Raw genomic sequence first — 20,032 nt, forward strand, 5'->3', positions numbered from 1 at the left:
TATGGTAGTGGTCTTGGCCTAGCGTGAACCTGAGGTAATGTCTGTGGCTCAGTTATGATCAAGATGTGAAAATAAGCATCTTGGAAGTCCAGGGCTGAGAACCAGTCTTCTTTTTCTAATGCTGGAATGATTGTAGATAACATGACCATCTTGAACTTCTCAGCCTTGACAAACTTGTTGAGCATTCTGAGGTCCAGTATGGGTCTCCAACCCCCTTTTTTCTTCAGGAAGTAACAACAGTAGAAGCCTCTGCTCCTTAGATGTACGGGCACTGGCTCTATGGCTCCTATGCTGAAGAGGTGGTTAATCTGCTGGTTTAGCAGGTGTTGTGAAAAGGATCCCTGAAGAGGATGGGGAAAGGGGTATGGGAAGGGGGAGGGTGGAGAAATGGATGCAGTGTTCATCTCGGATGATCTCCAACGCCCATTTGTTGGCAGTTATCCATTCCCAGGTGCTGTGGAACAGGGTGAGACTATCTCCAAAGGGATGGGTGGGGTTTTCTAGCATGAGTGTTCTACAGCACCTCAACGAACACGTCAAAACTGTTTCTTCAAGGTAGAGAACTGAGAGGAAGTTTGCTGAGTTCCCGACATCTTTCATCTGGAGAACCTGGGCTTCTTCCTCAGATTCATAAGATCTCTGTGTATATTAACGTGGATAACTGAGATGAATATTGTGAGCAAGACTTGAATGGTGGCTGAATGGTGGTACTTTCTTTGGTACCCAGGTGTATAGATCCTAAGGGATTGAAGAATGGCCCTTGAACCTTTTAACGTGTGGAGGGAGGCATCAGTCTGTTCAGCAAATAATTTTGTCCCCTCAAAGGGGAGGTCCTCCACCACTGTTTGGACCTCCTGGGGGAAGCCAAAGAGATGAAACCACGAGGCCCATCTCATTACAATGTCAGTCTAAATAGAATGTGCCACTGTCAACTGCATCAAGTGCAGACTGGAGAGACTTTTTGCCACCAGCTGGCCCTCATTAATTAAGGTTTTAAATTGGTCCTTGTGAGAATAGGGGAGTTGTTCAATAAAAGAACTAAACTTCACATAGTTCTGATACTCATATTTAGCCCACAAGGCTTGATCGTTCGCCACTCTGAATTGAAGGGTAGCTGAGGAGGAGGCCTTCCTGCCAAACAAGTCCAGGTGCTTCCAGTCCCAGTCATAAGTGATGGACTTAAAGTGGTGTTGGTGGCATTTAGAGTTAACTGTGTCCACAATGATCGAATTGGGAGTCAGGTGCAAGAACAGGAATTCCATGTCCTTTCTGGCACATATTTCTTGTCTGCCCTCTTACAAGTTGGTAGGACGGACGTGGGAGTCTGCCATATCGTGTCAGCAGGGTCCAGTAGATCCTCATTAATAGGGAGGGCCACTCTGGAGGAGGTGGAGGAATGCAGAATGTCCACCAGCTTATGACATGACTCAGACACCTCTTGTAAAGGTATATGGAGTGCCTCTGCCATCCCCTGTCCCCAGTCCTGGAACAGTTTAAAGTCGTCCTCCATCGATGGCAGAGGGAGCATCACTGTCTCATCTGGTGACGAATATGAGAAAGGGGCTGAAGAAGTGTCCTCCTCAACTTTGGCCTCTGGTTCCTCCCTTCCCTGGTCGGGGAGTTGAGGCCCTCGAGACAGCGGCTGAAGGAGTGTACTTCCTTGGCTTCTGATAGGCCATACTAGTAATGATGGAGGCCTGTTGCCTTTGGACCTGCCAGTACAGCCACTGTGATGGTAAGGGGACCGGTGGTTGGTACCTCGGTTGCCCAAACCAGGGAGGTTGTGCATCAGAGGGTTGGTATGCCCAGTGTCCATAGTGAAACTGGGCTCCATACGGTGGGCGAGAAGAGCATTGGGAAGCTAGGTCCTCTTGGTCAATTTCTGACTCTGATGACAAAAAGGGTGGTGCATGGCAGGAGGTCACTGGTGAGCCAAGGGCTCTGGGTGAACTTGGTACCAGGGCCCCTGTACTGAGCAGAGAAGAAACTGGTGTCAGACACCGAAAAATACATTGTGCACTGGAAATCTGTTGGTGCAGAGGGCATCGCTACTGGTGGAGCCTGTCAGTGCCAAGAGGCTTGTACCGACAGTCGGAAACACAGACCTGATGGCAAGCTCTGTTGGTGCCTGGCGTATCATCGGCGGTTACAATGTTGACGACCGTACCAGTCTTCCCTGGGGTGGATCTTCTATGTTTCTCACACCCCTGCGGTACCGATACTTCTTTGCCTGTGCCCATTGGGTCTTTAGGCATTCTGACCTGCCCTCTCAGTTCGATACCATGCGTGCCCCGGGTACCAGATTTAGATGGCTTCAGTGCCATCGGTACCAATGATACTGGACAAGCCAGGGATCATTTTTAGCTCAATCGGGGCTTACTACGGGAACTCACAGACCTTTTCTTAGAGGCCTTACCTGAGTGGCTCGCAGGCATATTTCTGAGCTCTTCCCCCTTTGAAGTGGGCAGATACAGTGATGGCTCCCATCGGGACTTCAGAGGCTGAAGGACTGACTCCATAAGTAGGAGTTTGAGCATCAGTTCTCTGTCCTTCCTAGATCTGGGCTTCAGTTGCTGGCACAAGTCCAAAAAGTGACTCAGTTGCAAAGAATCTATCCCAGTCACTGATGAAGTCCTGCAAGCTGGGCATACCCTTATCCAGGAGCGTCCCCTCCCTCAGGGAGTCCACAGAAGACAATTTTTTTAAGGCAACGACCAAAATAAAAGGTAAATGAAGCAAAGAAAATAGTCTTGTGGCAGGAGGGGAGCAGTGCATGTGCAGGCGGGATGGATTGCTACCGAAGTTCTCCAATTAGCAGAGCAGTGGAGCGCCCATAGGGACACTACTCGAAGAAGAACTAAGATTTAACTCCTACTGTGCTGCAAGATAAACTATAAAATAAGCATCAATACTATTCGCACATGCTGCTTAGAAAGTTAAGCACTGTGACACCAGTTACAGTAAGATCTGAACTTTTAAATCAGATGCAGAGGGTCAATGCATTATTATGCAAGAAACAATTTCATTCAGATGTCTTCCATTTACAAGGCTGAAGTTAGAAATGTTACTGTCCTAAATGTATTTTATTCAATTAATGCAAGTCTGTTCTAGCTTCCCATTTAGTATCAATACATGAAACAATGGAATAGATTTTTCTGCATTTGTTCAGTTGAACCACTATTATTTGTAAAATTCTATACATATCCAATTAAAATGTAACAAACCTTGTACAAAAGAGGATTAATTCTTTAAGAAGTCACAGGTAATGATTAACTACCATATGAGTTTCCACATATTATCTCCTTACCATTAAAGGAAGAGCCCCTATTTGTAAGTGATGAAGTCGAGGAGGTGCATGGTAGTGTGCCAAATGAGGGTGCAATGGGCCTGGAGGATATGTAGCTGCAGCCACTCCAGCTTCAATTCCCAGTTCCCTGTCACATAAGCAAAATTAAACATTTTAGTCTAGTTACGTTTTGCCCTCTAGATACATCTCTATGGTTTTGGAAATTTATATCATGGCATCTAAAACACACGCTCAAAGGACATTTTAAATAAAAGATTAATTACTTTAAAATAAATATTTTCCATTTAATCAGTTCTGTAATCCCATCATTGGTTCAAATAACGTGTTTGTGACTTAACAACTGGTTTAAAAATTAAATTAAAAAAAATCAGTAAAAATAAAATTAACAACAAATACCAGTACAGACTTAACTTAGAAATCATGTGTTATGCACAACTACTCTATTACTGATTTGGAATCCTGTGTTTTCATACAATAAGTCCTCTGCAGTTCACCATTCCATTAATCACTGTGGTTACAGGAAGTTGCCCAATGGATCTGAGATATTATCTTAGACCTAGGTAGTAAAGTTCTAGAATTTCCAGAGCTATCTAGCCACTGTAAACCACAGGTTACTAGGAGTGGAACAACACAACAGAAAAACTAATTACAAAGTTACAGGTTTAGTAGTTTATGAGTAGACCAAGCTCAGAAGTAAAAGTTCAGTTAAAATCTACTCTTACTACATATCAGATGCAAAAGTTTTTTAAATAAAAATTCAGTCACAGATAAGAGGAAAGGTAAATTAGCTTATAGTTCAAAAGGTCTGAACTTTTAACTTCAAAAAATGTTTTGTATAAATTCCTTTTTGCCAATACACAAGAGTTTTGAACTCCTTTCATTTGCAATAACTGGTACCAAAACAGTTCAACTGTATAAGCATTGTTAAAAAATGGTAGATATTTGCTGGCATTTGTAAAAGCAAACTGGAAATGTTTAAATTGGCTAGTAGCAAACAAAATGGCACTTTATAGAGAGAGCCATGTTAACACATTTTAGCCTGCACATGCACTTGGCAGTTTGTTAAATTAAATCAAAACATTATCAACATATTCTCAGGATGAAAGGTCATATAGCAAATGCCAATAAATGGGCACCTACCAACTCATATGGCACTAACGAGGAATTAAGAGTACTGACCAGGCAGACCTCTCTGGAGCTTGTCGAGGATGTGAGGACATTGTCTGAGGCACATGGATATGGTGCCCATGACCATAGTTGGGATGCATTCTGTGAGGATGTGGAGGAGGCCGTTCATGTGCACGTCTAAGAGTTTGAATACAAGACAGCACGAGTTAAAACTATAATGATTCAACCTTTATCTGGCAGGCATGACTACAGAAAAATACTAAGTCTTCAACACGAGGTTAACCATTTTTGCCAAAGTAAAATTCAGTTTCATCATTATATGTCAAGATCCAGAGACAGTCACAATTGAAAAGTCATCCATATCTTAATCTGCAGCTTCCTGGTAGATTAAGGTACTTAGGTATTCACATGAAGCAATACTTCTGTTTTCTAGGTTAAAAGGCAGCAATTTCTCTTAATAGATAATACAGAGCTCATTTTCTCTTAGTCCACATGATAGAAGTACAGTTTCTCCATGCAACAGGTGAACAAGGAGCATCTGAAGTTTTTGTATAATGTACTCTAAGGAACAGTTGGTTGTAACCCATCAGCTGATACTTCCAAAGGAGTCATGGAAAATTTTTAAAACTTTAAAAGCTTGGAAGCATATAATTCTATAAGGGAAGTAGTAGCTATAAGTTTACTCTTTGCTTAATTTTTCTGTCAGTTTAGAAACTTGTGTTTCCCAAAAGCAGAACATGGGGTGGATGGCTTCATGTCCAAACAACCACGTGTAGTGTTCTCTTGCCAGATGGTGCTTTTTGCAGGTGGCTTAGCTATTGGTAGCTGCTTTACTGCACAAAATCTCTAGCAATCTTCCCCCAAGAAGACTACCACCAACCTGTAATTTATCCTGGCAGGAACTGAAAGTTTTCTGTGCTACTACAGAAGAATGACATAGAAAAACTGCCTGGTCAATAGCCAAATCAGTTAGTAATAGTGGACTTAACTAAAAGTTCTATTCTCAACCTTCTCACATCAGAGAGTGCCACAATCAGACTTTGCCACAATTATTTGGTTCTTGCGAAAGGAATTGTGACAATAGACAGAGAAACTGCTCCTTAAACAAAAGTTAACGCAGCTTCATAATGACTCCCAAAACGTCTCCTTATGCTAGTGGTCAAAAGTCATCTTTGAGAGAGAAACAGCCTATGAGAATACAGACTTTATACAGTATAAACTTCAAAAATCTTGTATTTTAAAATAGGGCTGTTGATTAATCACAGTTAACTCACAAGATTAACTCAAAAAAATTAATCACGGTTTTAATACTTCTAAACAATAGAATACCAATTGAAATTTATTGATTTTTGCATTTTTTCTATATTTTCAAATATATTGATTTCAGTTACAACAGACTACAAAGTGTACAGTGCTCACTTTATATTATTTTTGATTACAAACATTTGCACTGTAAAAGTGATAAAAGAAATAGCACTTTTCTAGTCACCTCATACAAGTACTGTAGTGCAATCTCTTTATTGTGAAAGTGCAACTTCCAAATGTAGATTCTTTTGTTACATAACTGCACTCAAAACAAAACAATGTAAAATGTTAGCGCCTACAAGGCCACTCAGTTCTACTTCTTGTTCAGCCAATTGCTAAGACAAACAAGTTTGATAACATTTACGGGAGATAATGCTTCCCGCTTCTTATTTACATCACCTCAAAGTGATAACAGGCATTCACATGGCACTTTTGTAGTAGGCACTGTAAGATATTTACATACCAGATACGTTAAATATCCGTATGCCCCTTCCTGCTTCTGCCACCATTCCAGAGGACATGCTTCCACCCTGATGATGCTCGTTAAAAAAATCATACATTAATGAAATTTGTGAATGAACTCCTTGGGGGAGAACTGTACGTCTCTTGATCTGTTTTACCCGCATTCTGCCATATATTTCATATTATAGCAGTCTCGGACGATGACCCAGCATATGTTTCAGAGTAACAGCCGTGTTAGTCTGTATTCGCAAAAAGAAAAGGAGTACTTGTGGCACCTTAGAGACTAACCAATTTATTTGAGCATGAGCTTTCGTGAGCTACAGCTCACTTCATCGGATGCATACCGTGGAAACTGCAGCAGACTTTATATACACACAGAGAATATGAAACAATACCTCCTCCCACCCCACTGTCCTGCTGGTAATAGCTTATCTAAATTGATCATCAGGTTGGGCCATTTCCTGCACAAATCCAGGTTTTCTCACCCTCCACCCCCCCACACACACAAACTCACTCTCCTGCTGGTGATAGCCCATCTAAAGTGACAACTCTTTACACAATGTGCATGATAATCAAGGTGGGCCATTTCCAGCACAAATCCAGGTTTTCTCACACACCCCCCCACCCCCATACACACACAAACTCACTCTCCTGCTGGTAATAGCTCATCCAAACTGACCACTCTCCAAGTTTAAATCCAAGTTAAACCAGAACATCTGGGGGCGGGGGGGGGGGGGTAGGAAAAAACAGGGGGAAATAGGCTACCTTGCATAATGACTTAGCCACTCCCAGTCTCTATTTAAGCCTAAATTAATAGTATCCAATTTGCAAATGAATTCCAATTCAGCAGTTTCTCGCTGGAGTCTGGATTTGAAGTTTTTTTGTTTTAAGATAGCGACCTTCATGTCTGTGATTGCGTGACCAGAGAGATTGAAGTGTTCTCCGACTGGTTTATGAATGTTATAATTCTTGACATCTGATTTGTGTCCATTTATTCTTTTACGTAGAGACTGTCCAGTTTGACCAATGTACATGGCAGAGGGGCATTGCTGGCACATGATGGCATATATCACATTGGTGGATGTGCAGGTGAACGAGCCCCTGATAGTGTGGCTGATGTGATTAGGCCCTGTGATGGTGTCCCCTGAATAGATATGTGGGCACAATTGGCAACGGGCTTTGTTGCAAGGATAAGTTCCTGGGTTAGTGGTCCTGTTGTGTGGTATGTGGTTGTTGGTGAGTATTTGCTTCAGGTTGCGGGGCTGTCTGTAGGCAAGGACTGGCCTGTCTCCCAAGATTTGTGAGAGTGTTGGGTCATCCTTTAGGATAGGTCGTAGATCCTTAATAATGCGTTGGAGGGGTTTTAGTTGGGGGCTGACAGTGACGGCTAGTGGCGTTCTGTTATTTTCTTTGTTAGGCCTGTCCTGTAGTAGGTAACTTCTGGGAACTCTTCTGGCTCTATCAATCTGTTTCTTTACTTCCGCAGGTGGGTATTGTAGTTGTAAGAAAGCTTGACAGAGATCTTGTAGGTGTTTGTCTCTGTCTGAGGGGTTGGAGCAAATGCGGTTGTATCGCAGAGCTTGGCTGTAGACGATGGATCGTGTGGTGTGGTCAGGGTGAAAGCTGGAGGCATGCAGGTAGGAATAGCGGTCAGTAGGTTTCCGGTATAGGGTGGTGTTTATGTGACCATTGTTTATTAGCACTGTAGTGTCCAGGAAGTGGATCTTTTGTGTGGACTGGACCAGGCTGAGGTTGGTGGTGGGATGGAAATTGTTGAAATCATGGTGGAATTCCTCAAGGGCTTCTTTTCCATGGGTCCAGATGATGAAGATGTCATCAATATAGCGCAAGTAGAGTAGGGGCTTTAGGGGACGAGAGCTGAGGAAGCGTTGTTCTAAATCAGCCATGAAAATGTTGGCATACTGTGGGGCCATGCGGGTACCCATAGCAGTGCCGCTGATCTGACACTGATCTGACACTGATCTGCCCTGACAGCAGGATTGTCTGGCTATGTAGACTCCCTCCTCAGGCCCTACGCTACCAGCACTCCCAGCTATCTTTGAGACACCACTGACTTCCTGAGGAAACTTCAATCCATCGGTGATCTTCCTGATAACACCATCCTGGCCACTATCGATGTAGAAGCCCTGTACACCAACATTCCACACAAAGATGGACTACAAGCCATCAGGAACACTATCCCTGATAATGTCACGGCTAACATGGTGGCTGAACTTTGTGACTTTGTCCTTACCCATAACTATTTCACATTTGGGGACAATGTATACCTTCAGATCAGCGGCACTGCTATGGGTACCCGCATGGCCCCACAGTATGCCAACATTTTTATGGCTGATTTAGAACAACGCTTCTAAATCATTTTAAATCATTTTACATTGGCCAAACTGGACAGTCTCTACGTAAAAGAATAAATGGACACAAATCAGATGTCAAGAATTATAACATTCATAAACCAGTCGGAGAACACTTCAGTCTCTCTGGTCACGCAATCACAGAGATGAAGGTCGCTATCTTAAAACAAAAAAACTTCAAATCCAGACTCCAGCGAGAAACTGCTGAATTGGAATTCATTTGCAAATTGGATACTATTAATTTAGGCTTAAATAGAGACTGGGAGTGGCTAAGTCATTATGCAAGGTAGCCTATTTCCCCTTGTTTTTTCCTACCCCCCCCGCCCCCCAGATGTTCTGGTTTAACTTGGATTTAAACTTGGAGAGTGGTCAGTTTGGATGAGCTATTACCAGCAGGAGAGTGAGTTTGTGTGTGTGGTTTTTAGGAGGGGGGTGAGGGGGTGAGAGAACCTGGATTTGTGCAGGAAATGGCCCAACTTGATTATCATGCACATTGTGTAAAGAGTTGTCACTTTGGATGGGCTATCACCAGCAGGAGAGTGAATTTGTGTGGGGGGGTGGAGGGTGAGAAAACCTGGATTTGTGCTGGAAATGGCCCAACCTAATGATCACTTTAGATAAGCTATTACCAGCAGGACAGTGGGGTGGGAGGAGGTATTGTTTCATATTCTCTGTGTGTATATAAAGTCTGCTGCAGTTTCCACGGTATGCATCCGATGAAGTGAGCTGTAGCTCACGAAAGCTCATGCTCAAATAAATTGGTTAGTCTCTAAGGTGCCACAAGTACTCCTTTTCTTCCAGCATATGTTGTTCGTTTCAAGAACACTTTCACTGCAAATTTGGCAAAACGCAAAGAAGGTACCCATGTGAGATTTCTAAAGATATACAGCACTCGACCCAAGGTTTAAGAATCTGAAGTGCCTTCCAAAATCTGAAAGGGAAGAGGTGTGAAGCATGCTTTCAGAAGTCTTAAAAGAGCAACACTTTGATGCGGAAACTATAGAACCTGAGCCACCAAAAAAAAACCAAAACCAAAAACAAAAAAACCCCCAAAACAAACAAAACAAAAAAAACCCCACAAAAAAACCCCTTCTACTGGTGGCATCCGACTCAGATGATGAAAATGAACATACATTGGTCAACACTACATTGGATCATTGTCAGGCAGAACCAGTCATCAGCATGGATGCATGTCCTCTGGAATGTTGGATGAAGCATAAAGGGGCATCTGAATCTTTAGCGTATGTGGCACATAAATATCTCGTGACACCAGCTACAACAGTGCCATGTGAACGCCTGTTCTCACTTTCGGGTAATGTTGTAAACAAGAGTGGGCAACGTTATCGCCCGTAAATGTAAACTAACTTGTTTGTCTGAGCAACTGGTTGAACAAGAAGTAGGTGGCCTTGTAGGCTGAGTGGCCTTGTAGGCTCTAACATTTTACATTGTTTTATTTTTGAACGCAGATATTTTTTGTACATAATTCTACATTTGTAAGTTCAACTTTCGTGTCAAAGAGACTGTACTACAGTACTTGTATTAGGTGAACTGAAAAATACTATTTCTTTTTATTATAAATATTTGCACTGTAAAAATCTAAAGTAAATATAAAGTGAGCGTGGTACACTTACATTTGAAAATGTCGAAAACATTGAAAAATGTTTAAATAACTAGTATTTTATTATTAACAGCACGATTAATTTCTTTAATTCCACAATTCATCGTGATTAATTTTTTTAATTGTTTGACAACCGTAATTTTAAATAAAAGTTTCACCTTGAGAGTTTTTAAAGTAACTTCAGTCTATCAAGATTACATTTTACAATATAAACTGTTTGACCTATCAGCCTAGTTTCAAATATTGATGTTGAATTAAAGATGCAGTTTCCTAGCTGGGAGCATAATGAAACATTGGAACAGCTTGGGGGGGGGGGTGGACTCAGCATCACTGAGAGTTTAAAATAAGATTAGATATGTTTTTTAAAGATATGGTTTAATCCAGCTTCTGGGAGAAATTCTACGACCTGTGTGTGGGGGAGGTCAGGCTGGATGGTCATGATGCTTCCTCCTAGTCTTGGAATCTGTGAATCTATGAGACCCGATGCTCACTCCCTTTCTTCATGGGGAGAATGAGGTTGACTGCAGTACCCTCAAAAATGCTCATAACCCTTGTAACTCAATGACATTACATATCATGCATCAGGGCTTTAGCATCTTTGAAGGTACAAAGTTTAATAGTCCCTTCTGGCCTTAAATTATGAAAAGATGAAACTATGAAATTACTGTAAATTGTCTTGTTGCAAGAAGTGATGACATTAGACATAAGCTGTTTAACTTTTTAGTTTTGTTGGTGGGTGAGCAATTGATTATTGCTCAGTGTTTAGTCAGCTATTTGTACAGGTCTTTTTATAGTGGTCTGTCCATAAATTGATGACAAAAAGGGGAATTTTTTTGTTTTGTTTTGGAAGCTGGGGGTGTCATAAACAAAGATCAGGGTAGCATAAAATCCCTCCTTGCCACTGTACTGAAACACTATCTGTAAGGGGTTAAGCAGCTCAAATAACCTAGTTGGCACCTGACCAGAAGGGCCAATGAGGAAAGAAGATACTTTCATATCTGTGGGGAGAGGTTTTGTTTGTGCTCTCTGTTTTGTTCCCTCTCCGACAGAGAGAGAGAGAGAGAGGGAGACAGAGAGAGAGAGACCGACCAGGCAGGTAAAACATCTCCTGAAAACATACCTGAAATGATTCATCTAAGATTACAAAAATTGTAAATAAGGCAAGGAAATGAGTTAGATTATCTTTTGTTTTAGCTTGTGAATTTTCCCTATCCTAAGAAGTAGTTTATTCCTGTTTTTGGTAACTGAGAAGTTGAGTCCAGAAAGGAGTCCTCTGTATTTCAAATCTTTTTATTACCCTGTAAAGTTACCTTCCATCCTGATTTTGCAGGTGTGATTCTTTTACTTTTTCTTTATAATACAATTCTTCTTCTAAGAACCTGATTGATTTTCAATGTCCTAAAAACCAAAGGGTTTGGTCTGTGCTCACTTTGTAACCAACTGGTTGGTATATTATTCTCAAGCTTCCCCAGGAAAGGGGGTGAAGGGGTTTGGGGGAATATTTTGAGGGAATATGGACTCCAAGTGACCCTTTCTCGAATTTTTGTTTGAATCACTTGGTGGTGGCAGCAATACCGTCCAAGGCAAGGAAAGGAATTTGTGCCTTAGAGAGGTTTTTAACCTAAAATGGTAGAATATAATCTTAGGGGGTCTTTCATGCAGGTCCCCACATCTGTACCTCAGAATGGGGAGGGAACCCTGACAGGGGGGTCACAGACTTTCAGTCTCTGTGGCATGTAAAACCTTGAATAGTTTTTTTAATTACTGGTTTGAAAAGGATTTTTCCAGAAGTAATGCCAGCTACAGATTACCTAATTTGAAACTGACTGGGCCAGGTTGCATGGCTCCAAGATAGGCCTTGGACCAGATTTGTTTGAAGACCTTGGAGACACTGGAAGACTCAGTAAGCAAAGTTTGCAAACTATAAGCATCAACAGTAAGGCAGTGATGCTTTGCCTTTTGGGCCAATGAGCCACCTGAAGGAAAACTGATGTTATCACTCTCAGGGTTCTGGAACATCAGGGAGAGTAATTCACAACAAGAAATAGGTATGCCAGCCTTTGACCTGTCTCTCCCTGCACCTAAGTCCACTAGCAAGAAGTACTGTGCCAGTAATAAGAAGCGCTGTGCCAGAAACATCATTATCTGGCTCCTTGGCTGCAGTTCCAGCTCCTATTCCATAAAAGTCCATAAAACTGACAGCTGTAGAGTTAATCCTGTTATTTTCCTTGTTCTATTTTTCTCTTTTCTTTTCGTTAGCTGGCGGTGTCCCAGCCTTTTAATATTCTTTACTTTTAGGGTGTGAAAATGTAGTTGTGTGCATGCATGTCTATAAGCACTCAAAGCCCACAAGGGAAAGGTGCCAGAAAGTAATTTTCCCGAATTTAAACAGCCCTAAAAGACAGTTAAAGACTTGGTTAAAGTGTGTTCTGTGTCCTGTAATTAAAAGGCCTGGGATACCAAAAATTACAGATGACCAGTTTCTTGTAAGTAGGAGTTGTCAAACTTCTGCTTATCAAAGATATAAGTCTGTATTGTAATATCTGTTTTGGGGAAATGGAGGAAGGAAAGGGTTAGCCACCACATAAGAACAGAATTCTAACAAAGAAGCTCAATTGCCTGAGGTTGTAGTTCAGATGTTAGTTTTTAATAATGAAACTATTAGTGATTAAGTTTTTAATAATGAAACTAAATTTATCTAGGTCACAGATTGATTAGAACTGGTAACATTTTATAGTTGTGGTTATAGCCAAACATACAGCCACCTTCTTATAAATTCTCCAGAGAATTCTAAGGACTGGTTATCTCGAATTAGTTTGATGATTTAACATATTTTATGATTTAACTCCAATCCAGCATTCAGATTGATTGGTTGGTTGATTTGACCTTGATTTGGTAGTTGTATTTCTTTATTTTTAGTTTAGTTTAATAATAAATTAGTTTGGTGATCTATTTTCTCTCTTTGTTTAAAAGATTTAGTAACATTTATAAAAAAAAGTTACATTTCTTTCAACAAGCAACATGGGTCCAGAATTCTTGACCTTAAAACCCTGAACAGCTCCCACTAATTAGTCTTTTGTGGTCACACCAAAAAATAGCACTGTTATGGAAAAAAAGTCAAAATTTCTATTAATGATGTTTGCTTTAATGTAGATGAAAATTGAAGTGATTTTATTCACAATTTCCAAGATCAACATTTTTTTTAAAAAACCATCTCACTCGCCTTCAGTTGTTCATTTGTTTTAAAATGTCAATTTATATTTAAAAAAGTCTTGCTGACTTCAACAGTGCAAAAAACATTTAAGGATTTGCTTGGAAGCTGGAAATTACCTGTTAGTGGTAATAAAAAAGTGCAAATTGCTTGCACTTGAAACTGAACTCTGCTTATTCACAGGACAGGAAAAGCATGGGCAACAGAAGTACTAGCTTCCCCAAGCTTCCCCACTAAGGTACCTCTGATCCTTCCTGGAGGGGCCACCTTGACAAGTGAGAGGGTAGTTCAGCCTCAGTGCTTACTTAATCCTTGGCTTTTCTACTGCAACTGCTAATACAAGAGCTAATTGTGGTGGTAGATAACAAGAGTCACATCTCACCACAGTTTAATCGTAATTATCCACTAACCATGGTATTACAATTAAGAGTCACATGCACCATTTAAAAAAAACAGAGGATAAGGAATTAAATGTACTCAGAACAATAACTAAACATTTATGACATACGTTGGATGCTGCATCATTCTTCTTCTCTGGACCTCCATCCTCTGGATCACCTCATGAGGATGCATCCTCTGTGCTGAAGGTGCAGTTGCAGGAATATGATGGGTAATAGGCTGGTGTGAGGGTGGAAGATGCTGTGGAATTGGAGCAGCTGCACTGGCTAAAGGGTGAGTTGGTGGTGGAGGTGGAACTGGATGAGAAGAGGCATGAGAGATGGAAGGATGAAAGGGATGCACTGGATGAGGGATAACATAATCCACCTGGGGTGGAGGCTGTGGCTGAGGAGGAGGATTTCCATGAGAGTGGGGGCATGCAGAAGACTGATGAAGAGGTCTCGTCAAAGCATCTGGAATGAAAATGCATTTTTAATGTATTACGTAAAGTTTCTCAATCAAATGCATAAGAAACTACAATAACTTCATGCCGATACTGTACTGCACTCTACTCCTATACAAATATATCTTTATAACATGAGCATTTATCTTTTCACAATGATTAACAGGCACTGACAAATCAACAACATGTGAAATTCACAAATTAAGTGAAATAAAAGCCAAAGCTTCCCATCATGTAGATGAGCAAGACAAAATGAAAAACTGCAACCAGAAAGCCAGTTTTCATAGGATGTTTCTTGATATCTGGAGATGGAAGGATACATAACCAACTGGCTGCCATAAGAGGACTGATGGGCATGAGAAAAAAAATAAGCATTTTTTTTTTAAATAGAAAAATCGGACTTGCTAATATTGACAAAATTGCAATATTGACAAAAAAAGTAAGGTCTGAGAAAAATCCATTTAACACACCTGATTAAAAACTACCAGGATGCTGTCAGCCTCTTCTTTTTTTAGAACTCATGTATTAAGAGAAACAAGAGGAAAGGAATTTTGTTCTGTGTTTGTACAGCAGCTAGCACAATGGGTCCTGACCTATGACTAGGGCTGCTACATGTTACCGTGGTAATGAGAATTATCATCAACATCATCATAAAAGAGCCAATGCCTCCTAGCAAGTCCATATCCCTTACTGTTCTCAAAACATAAGCATCTTTGAGTACTTGGCATTGTTCCAAGAAAATAAGTTTCTGGCAACCCCAACTGACATTTAGTGTATGTTAACACAGCAATGTAACCCCAGGGTTAGCAGAACTTGAGTTAGTAAACGCTGGGCTACTGGCCAAGTTAGGAATAGTTGAACCCTGGGTCCCAACCTGAGGCTCCAGCATCTACACTTCATTATGCAGACCATAATCCAACCACCCATAATCCCAGACTTCCTAGCCCCGTCCCCAAAAAAGTGGCCACTATATCCCTTTGTCATGGTGCAGTGTGGGAAATCTTGACTGTCCACCAAAGTTAACTGTCCAGAGGACAAAAAGTCAGCCCACAAGATTATGGTACACTTATGGTGGACTCCCAGAGTAAGAGTCCAGTCAGGATGTGTCTACACTGCAAAGCAATAGGGCTTGAACCCTGGGTTCCAGCTTGACTCGGTCTTGGACCCTCAACCCCTGTGGGATCCTGGATCCAAAGCCTGGGTTAGCATGATTTGTGTGTAGACAGAAGTGGGGATCAGGCTTGAGCCTGAGTTCGAACTCTGGGTTTACACTGAAGTGTAGACACACTCTTAAGCACTAAATAGGTTTCCCTTTGTGTGCAACAACCGTCAAAGAGGTATTTAATTTTGTATACTATCCTCATAAATATTTCAAAGCCATTATTTAAAAATGGATTGTGAGAGGCAAAGAAATGGAGAAGAAAGGCACAAAGGCCCCAACCCTACAATCAGTTCTGCATGGGTAGATCCCTATGCTTATGAGAAGCCACACTGACTTAATGAGTCTGCCCAAGCAGAGCTCCCTGCAAGATGGACGCCAAAGTAAGGAAATAAAAAAAAAAAAAAAAAGAAGTAGAGAATACATCCTTACTTCTTAAGGAAATGACTGAACAGTACAGGATCTAGACTGCCAGTCTCAGATAAAGTGGGGGAGAAAAAAAATATTAAAGTCTGATATTTACTGAATCAGAAAATGAACAGTTAATGTAAAATAAGGCGGGTCGAGGGGGAAAGCCTCAAAAATCTGACATAAGTATAAATTTGAAAAACTTAGTGTGTCTGAACTCAGATAAAAAATGAGTGAGCCTAGAGAGAAATACTCCCATGCATTACTTTAGATGATCAAATTTCAGGTCCTAGAATCTTCTCAAATAAATTGTATACAGTGCTATGCGGGAAACAATTTATCTAAAAATGCTCTTTTAAAAAAGGAAAGTTTCCTTTTAATTATACCACAAAGATGATTTACCCTAAAAGTCATTTTTCACTATTTCAACCTCAAGGATTTTTTTCGTTTTGTTTTTATATAAAGTTGGTACTTTTAGGGTACAGAATTAATTCACAGTAACAAACATTAAAAAAACAAAAGCCTCATGTTTTCTATATCTTAGGCACAGTCAAAGCAGTACATACTGGATTATCTGTTTATTTTAAATTCCTCCATGCTGCAAGGATTCTCAGAAGGACCCTGATGGTTTACCAACAGTAAAAATATTTCTTATTGTAGGTTTAGGAATGCTGGTTCTAAGGCCTAATCAAGAGGACGGTATAACCAAAGTTGTCAGGGAAGTTATGTTTTCCTGTTTTGTATTTCACACAAGTATATTTATAGGTAGAGTAAGTGTACTTACAAGGAGAGTGCATATAATGTCGACATGATGAGAGCGAGGCCTGAGCAGGAGGTTGGGGCTGGGGCTGTGCAACCATGCTTGTTCCATATCCATCTATTGCTATTGGTTGGCTTGGGCCAGCACCAGCCTGATGCCCATAAATTGCAGTTCGGGATGAAGAACCAGGACAGCAAGGGTCAAATGCTGATGCTCCATGGAAAGCACCATTTCCATGACTTCTTATACCATTGTTGCTTAAGTCTACTGGCAGTGCCTGCTGTATAAACAAACTGACTTGTTTTCAAGCATTTCTTCAAATATTTAAAGCTAGGTCACCTTTAAGTGTGCTACAACAAAATATATTTACTGCAATGTTTTGCACGTGAAATATTTAATGCGATAAAATGCTTAAGGCCCCAATGTAGAGCACTCTTTAGATATGATTATTGTTTAAAGTTCACAAGCTTAGTGAAGGAGGATGGAGTTGAACAAGAATGTTCATGCTCATAAGAGTTCTTCAATTTAGCTTCATTATTTTCTATTTTATAATCATTCGTCCGAAAACAAGTCTTAATTCAATGCCCATGAGGGCACTTCACTGTACATTTCCATAGATGCAAACGGTAACCTTAGTATTCTTCTTAGTTGGGCCTAACTGATATAAGTTTCATAGTTATAAAAATGACCAAAAGCTTTATTACAAAAAGCACTCTTAAAAAAATCATAAGTTCTAGGAATAAGTTATACAGTTCAGTTCTCAGAGGCCTGAAACTGCAATTTTCAACAACTGACAAATAAGAGGTATTTCTAAAGAGAACCTGAAGTTAAATTAGCATAAAATGAAGTACTGAAGTGCAAATATTCTAAAAAGGATTCTGAAAAACATATTTGACAAATTAGTTTTTCTGCAGTGGCTGAATTAATCACAGAACTGTTAACCTCAAGAGCCTACCTTTGGAGTCACAGGCCATATTAGAGAAGACTGCTATATACTTAAGTAGTTCTAAAGAGTCCAAAGTATGTGGAGTATATTCTAAGCCATTGGGGTTTTTTTTTGTTTTTGTTTTTTAAAAAACAGGAACATTTAAAATTTTAGAGGTGTACAAGTGACAGATAGTGTCAACATCAAATTAACACATTTTGAGTTGTTTCTGTTTTTGGTTTGTTTTTTGTTTTTCAATTTCACTGCTCAGAACTCGTGCTTTAAATTTTCCTATTTCAAGCCTCTGTTATACCTGCCACAGATAAGACTACTGAATTGGGAATTCACTTATTATTCTATTATTCCGCTAACATCACTTTAAAACTGTAAAGTGAAAAATCATAAAAGTTAAACATGCCTGGTCATGGTAGCTGGTGCCAGTACTGCTGCTTGCTCCACAAGGAGCTGGCACTGGAGGCGGCCTTTCAACAGGGCAGCTGGAGTCACTGAACGAAGGAGACAGTGGGACAGTTGAGTGGGGATTATGGTGGTGGTGATGGTGGTGTTGAAAGTGGTGGCCATGCTGCTGAAAACAACTTGGGTGAGGGTGTCCTAATACATGGTGATTCTGTGAAGATCCTCCACACGGAGAATGTTGGGGGCAGCATGATGGTAGCCTTGGCATGGCAGGAGGACCAGTTTCCAGTGTAGTACTAGAGGCAGTTCTCCTTACATCATCTTAAAATGGAGAGAAATTAAACAAATTTAATGTTGCTGAAACTTGGGCAAGGAAGTGGAAGATGCATCATGAAATGGTGCCTGAAATAGAAGTATCTGGATTTAATCAATCATTAACCCATTAAATAGTGAGTAATTGGATAGGAAATACATCCACATCAAACAAAATTACAGGAGACTTCACCAACTGATATTTGAAACTAAAACATTTTAAAAAGGATATGAAAAGTGGTTTCAATGATTCCTCTGAGAAGTCCTGAAACTAATCAGTTAGATCTGTTCATATGAATTGTCAGAGGAAGAATCTTGCATTATTACATTCAGAGTGCATTCAAACCCAGATTTCATTGCAGCTGCTGGCTAGGGGCACAGACAAGGTCCCATGCACACATATTGTGGCCAGAGAAGTCCCTTCCTGGGTCTACTAGTATTGCAGGTAGTACTAGCTGACCTCATGCTCCCCTCAAGTCCAACAATGACTGACCCCGGCATGTGTGTGTTTGAGGCAGTTTCCTTAAGATCTCTCTTCTCTAGCACAGGGACAGGCAGAGTCTGGCCTTAAACTCATGGGGCCTTTAATTTCTATTGTGTTAAATATTAATAAAACTGTGTTACTTTGAAAAATATCTAAATTTGCCATTCTGTTAAACAGTATCTACACAGACACAATAATTCATTTAAACAAAGTAAAGCCAGGCCTAAGCATATTTCAACAGGTAGCAAAGCAATTTAAACATAAAACAGATCTTGAGAAAGTTCTATTGTTCTGTACCTCCCACTGAAGTCCCAGCAGTGTTGCTATTGGGAAGAGTAGTCAATGTCTCTGGTGCTGTAGAGATCTGGCTATTGGAGACACTTATAGCAGCATCAGAGGCCTGCTCTGAGGTAGATGTATTGGTATTGTTACCGGAAGCAGAACTCACAATCTGGGTTTCAACTCTAGCTGAGGTTGTTGGCACAACTGTGGGCTCTATGGAAGTGTGGACATTACAGAGAATCAATATAATGATTACTGCAACAGTACATGCTATTTAAGCTTTTAAAGTTCCCAAGAAATTCAGTTTTCCTTACAACTGTTTATTTTACATGAAATTTTGGATTCTATTTCTACCAGACGCTGATAAATTCAGAACAAGTGGCTTGATGGGAAATAAAATGTGAAAGTTAGTTCTATTTCCCCCACAAGTATGAAAAAGCCAAAGTATGAAGAGTTTTATAGTGAGTAGTCTGACTTTACTAAAAAAAAGCAAAAAACTTTGTAAAAGGTCAGTATAAAATCATTCCACAAGCCAAACCAAAGATTTAGATTTATTTGGCAATTATACATAACTAGAAAGGCAACTAAGTCATTGTAATATATGATGCAAGTACTGACTTTATTTACTACTGTATTTTCTATGGACTTTCACATATCCCTAAGCAAGCAGTTATATGATTACTTGTAGTTCATAATCACCATCATGTGTTTAATGCATATCAGTGAACTGTACAACTTTACACAACCTGGTCCAGTGGCTTTTCAAAAAACCTGCATATTTCTTAATTTATGGTTCTACTTTACACAAGTTTAATAATTCCAAGTGTGTCATACTGGCTCTGATTTTTAAAAACTGCTTCTGATATTGGGCATAATTAACTATGTAAAAATTACAAAACAAGTTGGCACCCCTTTTGAAATCCAACATTTTCAAACAATATTTGTTTATTAAACTAAAGCACATAGCTGTAGTAATAAAGAGCTGCTATAATTATCTCCTTTTCAAAACACTGGAGTAGAATATTTCCAAAAAGTATGTTC

At 40.2% G+C, this 20,032-nt stretch overlaps 1 protein-coding gene across 9 annotated transcripts in view; it reads right to left on the bottom strand.

Annotated features, from left to right (window-relative positions):
• Positions 1-20,032, bottom strand: part of RNF111 (ring finger protein 111) — a 95,149-nt gene that overhangs the window by 29,109 nt on the left and 46,008 nt on the right. For 7 of the 9 annotated variants that reach the window (XM_075133049.1, XM_075133048.1, XM_075133047.1 and 4 more), the window contains 6 exons: positions 19,007-19,204; positions 17,915-18,234; positions 16,596-16,851; positions 13,912-14,254; positions 4,487-4,612; positions 3,308-3,434 (listed from right to left, as the gene is read on the bottom strand). In XM_075133049.1, coding sequence (XP_074989150.1) covers positions 3,308-3,434; positions 4,487-4,612; positions 13,912-14,254; positions 16,596-16,851; positions 17,915-18,234; positions 19,007-19,204 — 1,370 coding nt within the window. The remainder of the gene's footprint in view (positions 1-3,307; positions 3,435-4,486; positions 4,613-13,911; positions 14,255-16,595; positions 16,852-17,914; positions 18,235-19,006; positions 19,205-20,032) is intronic. The other 2 variants (XM_075133045.1, XM_048866300.2) reach the window with 1 other exon arrangement.

This window comes from Caretta caretta, chromosome 10, assembly GCF_965140235.1.
Source record: "Caretta caretta isolate rCarCar2 chromosome 10, rCarCar1.hap1, whole genome shotgun sequence".
Classification (NCBI taxonomy): domain Eukaryota; kingdom Metazoa; phylum Chordata; order Testudines; family Cheloniidae; genus Caretta; species Caretta caretta.